General features: G+C 35.7%; 1 protein-coding gene across 1 annotated transcript in view; it reads left to right on the top strand.

Annotated features, from left to right (window-relative positions):
- Aqr (aquarius intron-binding spliceosomal factor) overlaps positions 1-11,845 on the top strand; it is a 125,103-nt gene extending 113,258 nt beyond the window's left edge. The window contains exons 33-35 of the mRNA XM_046461282.2: positions 2,727-2,901; positions 5,190-5,303; positions 8,763-11,845. Coding sequence (XP_046317238.1) covers positions 2,727-2,901; positions 5,190-5,303; positions 8,763-9,080 — 607 coding nt within the window. The 3' untranslated portion in view covers positions 9,081-11,845. The remainder of the gene's footprint in view (positions 1-2,726; positions 2,902-5,189; positions 5,304-8,762) is intronic.
- The last annotated feature ends 993 nt before the right edge of the window (positions 11,846-12,838 follow it).

Genomic DNA, 12,838 nt, shown 5'->3' with positions numbered 1-12,838 from the left:
AATTATAACATTATGAAATGAAGAGTTAAAACAGAACCTGATTTCAGTATTTTCTTGCATATCAATTTTCTAAGTAAAAATACCTTTATCCGAATAAATTAGTCTTTGTATTTGCCAAACTTTTCTTTTGAAAGTCCAACTTCTTCGTCAGGGTATCATCATGGTGATGGTGGTGTTAGAGTATAGATGTTTTATTTATGATTCCCATTACCCAGGTACCTTAGTCTAAATATCTTAACTAGACTTATCAAAACTCTATGTAGAACTTTTTGGTTTCTAGGGCTGATCCTTCATAGCCTTTCTTTTATAAGTAGGAAAATATTTATGTTTCAGGAGACCAAGGAAACCTACTTACTCTTTGCCATATTTTATCTTTTAATAATAGCTTCATTGAGATAGAATTCATGTACCATAAAGTTCACCTATTTTATTTTAGTTCTTTTCAATTTTTGAGACAGGGTCTTACCAAGTCACTGAGAGTTTCAGTAAGTTGCCCATGTGGCCTCTAACTAGTGATCTTCATGTCTCAGGCTCCTGAGTCACTGGGATTATAGTGAAGCACCATGCCCAACCAGTTCACCTAGTTTAAGTGTGTAATTCAATGGGTTTTTAGCTGCAGAATTATTCAGCTATCTCCACGATCAATTTTAGAATGTTCTCATTGCCTAATCAAGAAGCCCTATAATTACTAGCATTTGCTCCCCTCGTGTTCCCTCAAAACCCTTGATAACCACTATTCCACATTCTGTGGATTTGCCTGTTCTGAGTACTTAATACAAATGAAATCATACAATATGTGGGGGGTTTTTTTTGTTTTTTTGTTTTTTTTTTTGGTGACTGGCTTCTTTCACTTAACATAATGTATTCAAGGTTTATTGATGTTGTAGGATACATTAGTACTTCATTTCTTTTTATTGACCCATTTATCAGTTGATAGATATTGGGTTGTGTCCACTTAGTGACTATTATCAATAATGCTGCTGTGAACATCCTTATACAAGTTTTTATATAAGATTTGTTTTCTCTTGGGTGTAAACATAGGAGTGGAATTATTGGGCCATTTGTAATCTCTGTAACCTTTTAGGTAACTGGCCATTTCTAAAGCCAGATTTGGACTTTTATCTTTGCCAGAGTATCCATTTTCAAACTTGTTTTGAACTAAAGTACTGCCATATTCTTTTATCCACACCTTTTTTCATCAGCATGGATGTGTGAGTAGGAACCAGATTGTTAGCTTCAGTTCCAGAGTCCTTTTTGAGGACATTGTGGAACTATTTAGAAGCCAGTATCATGGAACACTTCTGGTCCCTTTTCTATCATTCATTGTTCTCTTGCCCAGCTGATTTGTACAGTTTAGGTACCAGTGGACATGCTTGTGACCTGTTAGGAACAAAATAGTAATGCTAGAACTTCCTGTTATTTCTTGGAAGGGGTTCTTACAGAGTGCTGACTTTGTTGCTGAACAGTGTTGTTTTGCAGCCCTCTTCTGGGGACCAGGAAAGAAGGTGGTAATCCCCATTGCCCTGCTTTCAAGACAGAGCTCCAAGGAACCCTGCCCACTCATGCTTTTTGTCTTTGTTTTTTTGCCTGGTAGTTTTTTATGTTCATAGTGTTTGATCATTCATTTATCAATTACTTTCAGAACCATCTGGTTTTTTTTGCCAATGTGCTAGCTTCTCAAAATATAATAATATAGCATTCATGATCTCTGCCCTTATGGAGTTTAGAATCCATTAAAAATATCATGGGAAGATCCTACCCTTGAATCTGCAGATTTCAGTTCACCTGTTCATATATACAACGGGTGTGACACAAAAACCTCTTCACTGCAATAGGACACCGAGGATTGGAGGGAAGAGTTCTCTCAGAGCAACTGGTGCAGTGGCCACTGTAATTGCACTGGTTCTTTGTGTTTACAGATAGAGCTTTCTGGATGTGAAGGGGAGAACTGAATATAATATAGTGATTGCCTTGGAAACAACAGTTTAAGTCACCTACTTCCACCACTACTCCTTTTTTCCTATGACAATGCTGTTGAAACCATAATTTCCTTTATAATATTTTTTATGAGAGCTCATGCTAAATAGTTCTAGTGTTATACATCCAGTTAGGGGTGTGGAAGTACCCACCTATAGCTTGATTCCTTGGGGCTCTCAGGAAATATGGAGAAAATAAAAAATTATTTTTATTTTTAATATAATAAATTATTATTATAAAACATTGTGGGAAGAGTTACTGAGGAAGTAAAATCTGACTTTGATGGAGCCTAAGAATTTGGTAGGCAAAAGAAGTAGAAGGAGAGCTGGTTCAGATTGACTTAACAGCAATAATACAGTAAATTGGTCACTGATAACTGAACTAGGTCATAATATTAATAGAGTTACTTGGAGCTTCTAAATCAATACATTGGATTTTTTTTTTGGTGTGTGTGTGTGTGTGTGTGTGTGTGTGTGCGCGCGCGCGCGTGATCTTCTTCCCTTTCCCTAAAAAATGCAACAAGAGATTAATAATAAAGCAGTAACTTTTTACTTAGTCTACTGGTCATATAACATTGATTGCCTGTATGAGTTACCCAATGTATTAAGTTTTAAGAAGCTTTATGTTTTTGATTGCCATAGCTTAATAGAACTATTTAGTGGAGTCTGGGCGGGGAGAGAAGAAAAAATAAGCTGCATAAACATGTTATTAATCTTGAAGTGTGTTAATTATTTTGTTTGTTTCACAAGGGATGTCCGTCGCTTAGTAGTAGCCATGTCGAGAGCCAGACTCGGACTTTATATCTTCGCCAGAGTGTCTCTCTTCCAAAACTGTTTTGAACTAACTCCAGCTTTCAGCCAACTCACAGCCAGACCACTTCATCTGCATATAATTCCAACAGAACCTTTCCCAACCACTAGAAAGGTATGACTTCTCTTTGTTGAATAGAGAAACATTTTTCATAATGGGAAACTGGGATCGTCTTACATATAACTACATTAGCCAGGAACATACAGTCGCTGATTTAGAATACTCCTTATACCAAGGGACTTAATTAGATTTTCTACATAAAAATAATATCAGCTAACATTCATTGATTTTTACCATGTGTCTGGCCATTTGCTGTTAAGTAAGAGAAGTTAAGTAGTTGTAGCCATGTATCTAGTAGATGCAAGATACAAGATTTGAAACCCCAGGCAGTCTGATTCCAGAGTCCATATGAGTAATCATTTTACTATGTATCCTCTCTTCTGTTTTGTGAGGAGAACTAAGCTATATACTCGATAACAGAATAATGAGTAGTTTAGTTCTTAAGAGCGTATGTTCAAAAGAAATGGGGGACAGGAGAACACATACTTTTAACAAAAAGATAAACTCAGAAATGCCACTCCCTTTTCCTATCAGCCTCCCTCTGTAGGTAAGCAGTCTTTTTAGATCATATTTTATTCTCTTTGCATAAAGGAACAGAAACTTGTTTATTTTCTTATGTCATTTTCTTTCTTTCTTTCTTTCTTTCTTTCTTTAGTTTTAGGTTGACACAATATCTTTATTTTTGTACATTTATGTGGTGCTGAGGATCAAATTCAGTGCCTCATGCATATTAGGTGAGAACTCTACCACTGAGCCCCTCATTTTCTTTCTTATGTGGAGGTTAGTTAGTATACTACAGACTTTCAGGTTTTGCTTTTTTCATTTCATTTCATTAGCATTTTTGGCGGTGGAGGGGGTTCTAGGGATTGAACCCAGGACCTTGTGCTGCAAGGCAAGCACTCTGCCAACTCAGCTATATCCCCAGCCTCCATTAGATTTTAAGTAAAATTGTTTTAAATGTTCATGGTATACTTCTTACCCTCTTCTCTCTTCCAAAAAAAAAAAAAAAGAAGAAGAGGAAGGAGAAAAAGAAATTGTGTATTTTTATAATAATATCAAGTATTTTTCTTTAACTAAAATGCTGCTATGTATATATAGGAAGAAAGAGTAGTGGAGAGGTTTGATGGGGTGGTATCATATAAAACCCTAAGTGCTAGCCTTTGTGTTGTGGACACAATCCCTTATCTCTGTTCTTGGTTGTTTATAAACCAATTATTAGACAATTGTTCATTTTAAGATAGAATCCTTTTTCTTTATTAATTTTTTAAATTTAAATTTGTTATATATGACAGATGAATTACAATTCATCTTATAGAGCACAATTTTTCATATCTCTGGTTGTACACGAAGTAGAATCAGACCTCCTTTTTCTTCATATATATTTTTTGCCTTTATTATTTTCTGAATTGGTCCCTATCACAAGAAAGGGTAAAACTTTATAAGCATTTTATTAATAGGAAAGTTTTTAATCTTTATTCTAGGGCCATTTAGAAAGAAATATAAATTTTGTATTGTCTTCATTTGCTTTACTGTTTTACACTGCTACAGTTATATTTCTCAGATTGTTATGAGACACTACTCTATAAGAATCACCTAATTCTAACCCATATCTATTGAATCTAAATCCCAGGGAGCTTGAGCCCAGACATCTGCAATTTAACAGACTCCCTAAGAGGACTCTGATAGATGTTACAAAGTGTGCAAAAGTACATTTGAATATTTACCACCATGACTAATAATAATGTGTTAACTTCTTCTATTTTAGAAAAACATAAATAGGAAGAATAATTTTAATATTTTCTTTCTGAATTATTTTATGAACACCTTTGGAGCATACACACCACCAAGAAGTGCTACATTAGGGACTGGGGTTTTGGCTCAGCAGTAGAGCGCTTGGCTAGCACATGTGAGACCCTGGGTTTGATCCTCAGCACCGCAAAAATAAATAAATAAATAAAATAAAGGCATTGTTTCCAACTACAACTAAAAAATAAAATATGAAAAAAAATAAGTGCTACTTTAGACCATGTTGATTTATTTCCCTATTCAAACTATTTTCTCTTGTTAATTCTTCTAAAACCCATATTACATTTACCAGCTCAAAATTGTATTTAAAAACTAGTGACTCTTAACTTTCCTAGTTTGTAGCTTTTTTAGATTTAAATGGAATCATTACTTATTGGACTCTACACTTGTATTTTACTTATTTTTTTTTTAAACTATGCTTAAATCCTCCAAACCCAACATTGCTTACTAATAAGATACAGAAACAGCCTTCTATTGATATCTTAGTCTCTAGGGTTTTTCACTAGAAACTTAACTTTCTTTTTGCCTTCTTCTAGAACGGAGAAAGACCATCTCATGAAGTACAGATAATAAAAAATATGCCCCAGATGGCAAACTTTGTTTACAATATGTATATGCATTTGATACAAACCACACATCATTATCATCAGGTGAGTTCTCTTAAAATTGATTCTTATTTTCCTTGTTATAGAAAGAATTCGTCTCTTTTGTTAAATGAATCTTTAAATTCCTGTGAGGAACCAACTAAAGTAGATTGTTGTTATTCATGTAGCATTCATGTTTTAAAAACATGTTTAAGTACATAACATTTGGCATACAATAAGGTACATGTGTTTAAAATGTACAATTCTAAGTATTGTGACATACACACACACACACACACACACACACCTGTCAAGCCATCATCACAGTCAAGATAATGAACATCCATTATCCTCCCAAAGTCTTCTTGTGCCACTTTAATCCCTCCTTGTTATCCTTCATCAGTGCCCTTTACACCTTCTGTAGGCCACCAAGGATCTGCTTTCTGCCATTAGTCTCCATTTTCAGGCATTTATATAAATGCGATCATACAGTATATATTTTTCTTCTTTGTTTTTTTGACTACTTGTTACTCATCATAATTGTTTTATATTTCATTTGCGTTCATGTTATATATATCAATAGTCCATTCCATTGTGTGTGTTTAGTGCAGTTTGCCCATTCACTTATTACAGGCATTTGGGTGGTTTAGTTTGGACTTTAACAAATGAAGCTGCTACAAACATTCTTGTACAAGTCCTTGCACTTTGTCTTGGTAAATATCTAGAAGTGGAGTTGCTGGATAATATGTTAAATATGTCTAACTTTCTCAGAAACCACAGCTCTGTTTTTCAGAATGAAAAACAGTACCACTTTATACTCTCTCCAGCTTTATGAGAGTCTAGGAACTCAATATCTTCACCTATACTTGATGGAGTAGGTCTTTTTTATTTTAGCAATTCTGATGTGTAGGTATGTAGTGATTTCAGTGTATTTTTAAATTTTTATTATCCTAATTTGAGTGTCTTTTTATGTAGTGATTTTCCATCTGTATGTCTTTAGGGATATGTCTGTTCAGGTCTCTGGCTCATTTTTTTTAGTAGGTTGTATGTTTTAGTGTATTTATTGGACAGGCGTTTATGTATTTGGTGGCAAGTCCTTTATTAGATATGTGTTTTACAAATATTTTTCTCCTAGCCAGCTGCTGTGGCATATGCCTCTAATATCAGACTCAGGAAGCTGACGCAGGAGGATGGCAAGGTGGAGGCCACACTAGGCAACTTAGTGAGATCTTATCTCAAAATAAAATAGTAAAAGGGCTGGGAATGTACAGCTATCCCACTCCTTGGTCTATACCCAAAGGGCTTAAAAATAGCATAATACAGGGATACAGACACATCAATGTTTATAGCAGCATAATTCACAATAGCTAAACTGTGGAACCAACCTAGATGCCCTTCAGTTTATGAATAGATAAAGAAAATGTGTGTATACACACACACACACACATAATGGAATACTATTCAGCATTAAAAAAGAATAAAATTATGGCATTTGTAGGTAAATGGATGGAATTGGAGAATATAATGCTAAGTGAAGTTAGCCAACCCCAAAAAACCCAAATGGCAAATGTTTTTTCTGATATAAGGAGGCTGATTCATAATGGGGTTGGGGTGGAGAGCATGGAAGGATTAGACAAACTCTAGATAGAGCAAAGGGGAGGGAGGAGCAGGGAGGAGCATGGGAGTGGGAAAGATGGTGAAATGAGTTGGACATTATTACCCTAAGTACATGTATGAAGACACGAATGGCATGAATATACTTGTGTACAACCAGAGATATGAAAAATTGTGATCTATATGTAAAATATGAATTGTAATTCATTCTGCTGTCATATATAACAAATTAGAATAAAAAAAATTTTAAAAAGGGGGGCGGCTGGGAATGTAGCTCACTGGTAGAGTGTTCCTGGGTTCAATCCCCAGAATTACACACACACACACACACACACACACACAAATTTCCTCTTACTCTGTAATTTGTTCTTTCTTTTTTTAAGTAAAAACTCACTTCTAAATTTTGATGTTCAATATATAGAATTATTCTCCTATAATTCATGCATGTCCTAAAAATTTTGTAACCAAAGTTACAAAGATTTTCTTCTAGCAGTTGTATAGTTTTAGGTTTGACACTTACAAGTATGATATATTTTGAGACTTTTTTGTTATGATTCCAGGTAATGATGAATGTTATTCATTTGCATGATGTTTCAGCATTATTTCCTAAATAGACTATTTTTTTCCTCTGTTGAATTGCATATCAGATTAGTAGTCATAAAAAGCAGTTGACCATATTGTGACTCTTATTTTTGGACTCTCCGTTCTACTGTATTGTTTCGTATGTCTGTCCTCTTGGGCATTATATTACCTTTATTATGGTAACTTTATAGTAAATCTTGAAATTAATCAACATGAATACTTTAGTTTTGTTCTTTTTCAAAACTATTTTAAATATTCTAGCTTCTTTGCTTTTCAAATTTAAAGTCATCTGGTTGATTTTGCCAAAAAAGCAGGCTGCAATATTTTTTATTTATTTTTTATTAAATCCAGGGCACTTAATCATTGAGCCACATCCCCAGCTTTTTTTTTTTTTTATCATTTTTTAATTTTGAGATAGGGTTTCCCTAAGTTACTTAGGGCCTTGCTAAGTTGCTGAGGCTGACCTTGAACTTGTGATCCTCCTGCCTCAGCTTCTAGAGTCCCTGGAATTACAGGCATGCACTGTCACACCCGCATGCTGCAATTTTTAAATAGTATGTTTTGAAGAGTAAAATTGTTTAGGATCAATGTGGGGAGATTAACATCTTAAAATATTAGTCTTCCTTTCCATAATATGATGTATATCTCTCCATTTACTTAAATCTTCTTTGGATGCTCTCATAGTGTTTATAATTTTCAGCATATAAACCTTACAGGTATTTTTTTAGCTTTTTTGCTATTTCATAATTTCCAACAAGGTAAACAGAGGAAGAGAGGCTATGTTTTAGCTACAGACTGCTGTGATGTGCAGAAGGCTGAGCATTTATAGCTGCTCCAGTTTTCTAGTTGAATGAGACCAATGTCTTGTGCCCTCCATGCCCCTCCCCCATCCCCCTGGCCTTGTTTCTTGGCTAGGATCCTCTCTACCTCTCTCAAGAGTTCTTCACTGAAGTTGGTCCTTTCTTGAGTTGGTGTGGCAGTCAGTCCTAATCAGCTATTTTTCTAAGAAGCTTTACAGCATATTTCTTTGCTTAAAAATCAAATAGCTGTTCATGTTGTTTTCCTCTCTTGAGAATTTAGTATATACTTTGATCCTTAGTATATGACATCATCTGCCTTTATTAGCAGACCTCAGGCATTGTTATCACAGGAGTTACATTCATAATATAAAATGGCCAGCAGTATTTTGGAGAATTCTAGCATAAACAGTATCTACTGGGAAGATGATATTAATATGAGAATGTGGCTTTGTACCACAGTGAGGTTTTGTTGTTGTTTTGTTTTTTCCTTTCAACTCATTGGGGTTGTCATTTTTTTTTTTTTTATTAGACTTTCTTACAGCTACCACCTGCGATGGTGGAAGAAGGCGAAGAAGGTCAAAGTCAAGAAACAGAATTGGAAGCAGAAGAAGAGGCCATGCTCATTCAAGCTGATGACATACCAAGTCCACCTGATGTCAGCTGTAGTCAAGAGACCCTGGCCTCTCGGCCTGATTCCACCCCCAATCAGACTGAGACCACTGCCAGTCAGACAGGAGCCAATTCCAGGCCAGAAACGGTTACTGCTTCTGTGCCAGGAGCTGTAACTACACCAGTAAAGGCAACCACCCCTCAGGATGCCACATCTGCCCCAACAAAGACCAACTAGCCAAATTGTAGTCCTTTTTAGGGAGGACATTCAGTCATAAAGTCTAAGTAAAGTTACTTTTGGTATTTTACATTTGCTTCTGCTATTTGAATGGCACTAACTAATGTGCAGTCCTTATTTTTGTTAACTGGTTTTCCTATATGTATTTTTAAATTATATGTATATAAACAGGTCAGTTTAATTTACTTAAACAGAAAGGCAAATAACTATTCCTTTGATATTTGATCACTGAGTGTATCTATAATGTATCTATCCTAATATGATTTCCTCTAGAATACATAAGACATACTTCACATTTTTAACAAACTCTAGAGAAAAGGACAAAATACACTAGAATTAACTATAAGTTCCCTTGAACAAATGTTCCAATTAGAGAGGAAATGGTTTCTTCTGTCATGCATACTGTGGGATATTTAAGTTCCATCATCTTTGATTACCTTTTGTTTTTTCTGTAAAGACATTCCACTAAGAGCCATAGAAAAAAGATTTCTGTAGTTTATCAAAGAGGTTTCCTTCCCAAGAATCTCAGAATGTATCAGAATCACCTAGGTTTGTTGTTTATTCTTAGAGTCCACCTCAGACTTGGTGAATCAGAAACTCAAAGGTCACAACAGGTCCTGTAGTCTGGTAGTGTTTGGGTTACTGGCAGAGTAGCATCAGGTAAGGCTGGTGAGGTTAAAGCAGGATTTGTCACTCAGCTAAACAGGAAAACTCTGGGCAGAAAGCAGGACCCAGACTCTGGGCAACAATTCAGCTAACTTCACTCTTTGTGCAGGGTAGAAGACTCCCAGTGTGGAGTTCTGTTTTGTGTCATTTAGTTTTCTTTGTGGATAACAATCCACAAGGAGACCTTCAGGTGTGAAGTGCATCATATTTGGGAGGGTAGAGATATTAGGACCTTCCTATTATAGTGTGATTAGCAAACCACTAGCCTTGGTTATCTTTGAAGTTTATTAGAAATGTAGAGATATGACCTCTGCTCCAGACCCATTAAATCTAAACCAGTATTTCAGCAAAGTTCTCAGCTGATTTATTTGCATTTTCTGGTTTGAGAAGCACTATAATGAGATTATTGTGTTTTTTGACTACTGACCTCTGCCTATAAGGACTGTAAATGGGGTGGCCAGAGCACAAGAGATGGATATATCTATATAGGGTAGGGGAAATTGCACTTATTCTCTTTACCCCATTTTGATCGTCTGCTAGGCTGGCTGAAGGAGCACTTCCCCAAAGCATATCTACTTAGAGAATTTGAGGAAAGAATAAGAATTGTACCTCTCATCCTGGCAGTTTAAAGGGATGGTTAATTCATAAAGAAATTAAACCCAGAAAATTCTATCAGTTGTTTTTTTGAGTGACCATGTTTGCTCAATTCTACCCGGCCGTGGTGGATATGATTCACACTCTCACCTTACAGTGTGTCTAACTTCATTAGAACACTGTAAATGTTAGGAGAGGAGGGGGAAGTGAAGGGAAATGAAAAGGAGTGAAATGTGAAGGAAACTGCACTAGGAATCCCTGGTCTATTTGTTATCAGAGTAAGGATCAAGCCAGTCGGTTACATAATTTCTCTGATATAAGAATTTGAAAGCAGGTGTTGTGGGCATCTGTATGAGGAATAGCACTCACGGAATTATTTTCATTTGTGAATATATGGTATCAGGCTAAGCAAGACAGAAAGAAGCTTTACTGTATTACAGTCTTTCCTGGAAAAGATTGATTTTTTTCTCTCTACCCTTTAGAGGATATGAATTATGATACCTGCAACCAAAATAAACAAACTGCTAGGCAGATTTCTCAAACTGTTTTCCAAGTGTCACTTAGAAAATCTCTTTGTCTAACTGGATGACCATACTTTTTTTCTTTGCTGCTTGATTTTTCTATCACACTTTAAAAAACAAATGCAGGCAGAAGATGGGTAAGCCTTTTGTCAAAGGAATTAAAAACTGGATGCGGATAGGAGGATTAAATTGTTCACTCACTGGGAAGGCCAGAGAGTTACAGAAAATCATGGAACTTTTAAAGGAATTTAAGAGATTCTTTTTTAAAAACAATGAGGAAACAGAATGGAGAGGCTTAACCTGGCTGGCAAATGGGGCTGAGGACAAAATTAAGTCCATATTCCTAAGGCAGTGTTTTATTTATATTTCAAATCTATAAGAGTGATGGCTTTTACCAATTCAAGAGTTTTCTATATAATATGAGATTCTACAGACAGGTACTAGAGTCGTTGACTATTGCAGATTAGTGTTCCCATTGCTCTCCATCCTGTTTTTCATATTTGAATATGTCATGATTTGGAATTCTATTTTTAAAAAGAGACCAAAAAGATGCATGCTAAGAGATTGAGCATGAAATAAGCAATTCAAGTACTGAGACTTTTTTTTTCCCCCACAAACTGCTGAGTTAAGAAAGTTCATTACCAGCAGCTGAGAAATAATAATTCCATTGATTTGGGCAAATGAATGAGTAGATCTAAATAAACATTATCAGAGCTCTTGAAGTTGGTGTGATGGTAAAAGTTGAGATGTTTTTCTAAATACTAAAAGAAACTGCATAAGTGGATCATTTGTGACTCTATTAAAAATGAAGTTTTTATGATCAAGAAATAGCACAATATTAAAAGCAAACTTTGGACTCACCCTGACCTTGCTTAAATTTCACTTAATTTGCTTATCGGCCTTTGATTTGAACTTGTGCAGATTTTACAACTTTATAACCTCTGTAAGCCCCAGTTTTCTTAATAAAAACAGGGAAGAAATCTGCTTGGGGTTGTTAGTTTGTTTTATAGAATAATGTTTATGAAAAGATCCAGCTCCTAGGCACTCAGCAAATACGTCTCTCTCCTCATTTTTCTCCAAAACTTTGTGACAATGTAGTTAGTAAGTTGTCAACTAATCCTTTAACTTGACCACCTACCTATGTCCTTATCCAGAGAGCACAAAGGATGATGAAGGGGACATGTGATGCAATTGACATTTAAGGATCCATCAAAGATCAGGTCTTCTGGTTAGAGACTTCTCAGTCAGTCCGTTAGAGCATTGAGGGTAGTCTCTGCTGAAACTAACATTCTCACAGAACAGTGTGACCAGAAGGATAGTCACTAGGTTCCATCATGCTTCTGATACGTGGAACTAATCAGGTCTAACAGTTGTGAATCCTGTACTGCCCCATCCTTAAGTCATTTGTTATTGGATTTTCTTGGCTTTGTGCCTTAAGTGTGCTATTTTCTTATTTTTCAGTCATTCAAATGGTGTTTTCAGAGCTGTTTCTTCAATTAAGTCAAGATACAAAAGATTAAAAAAAAAATCCTTTTGTAGGAGCCAGAAGAGCTATAAAAGATAAGCAGTGCTTTCTGTAGAAAACTCTTGGCCATTAGCTTTTGTAATTATTAGGCAATCATTGATGTTAATAGATGTTTAAGAATGGTGGAACTGGAACTGTACTTAAAGCCAGGCTTGTAAGTGAAGAGATGGGAGGCTGTATTTCCTTTACCCACTGGTACTCTTTAGTGCCCAGAAAAAGCTTTAATTAAATGGGATCTAGAAGCTTTTGATGCTCTGGTTTTTCTTCCTAGGAACAAACCCTAGCCCAGTCCCCTGGAGCGAGACTCAGAATACAGCCTGGTTACCGCTGACAGTGTGCCAACTTTATTCTCTTAGCCCTCTCCCTTTGGCTTACACAAATTGCTGTGGTTGGTTAAGCTCTTTCACTTACATACAAAGTTTCTGGTCCTATTACTGTTCAGCGTATTTCAG

The sequence above is a fragment of the Marmota monax genome, unplaced genomic scaffold (genome assembly GCF_021218885.2).
Source record: "Marmota monax isolate L192 unplaced genomic scaffold, Marmota_monax_Labrador192_F-V1.1 WCK01_AAM20220418_F8-fsc00001, whole genome shotgun sequence".
Classification (NCBI taxonomy): Eukaryota; Metazoa; Chordata; class Mammalia; order Rodentia; family Sciuridae; genus Marmota; species Marmota monax.
This window is presented reverse-complemented; position numbering and strand designations above follow the sequence as displayed.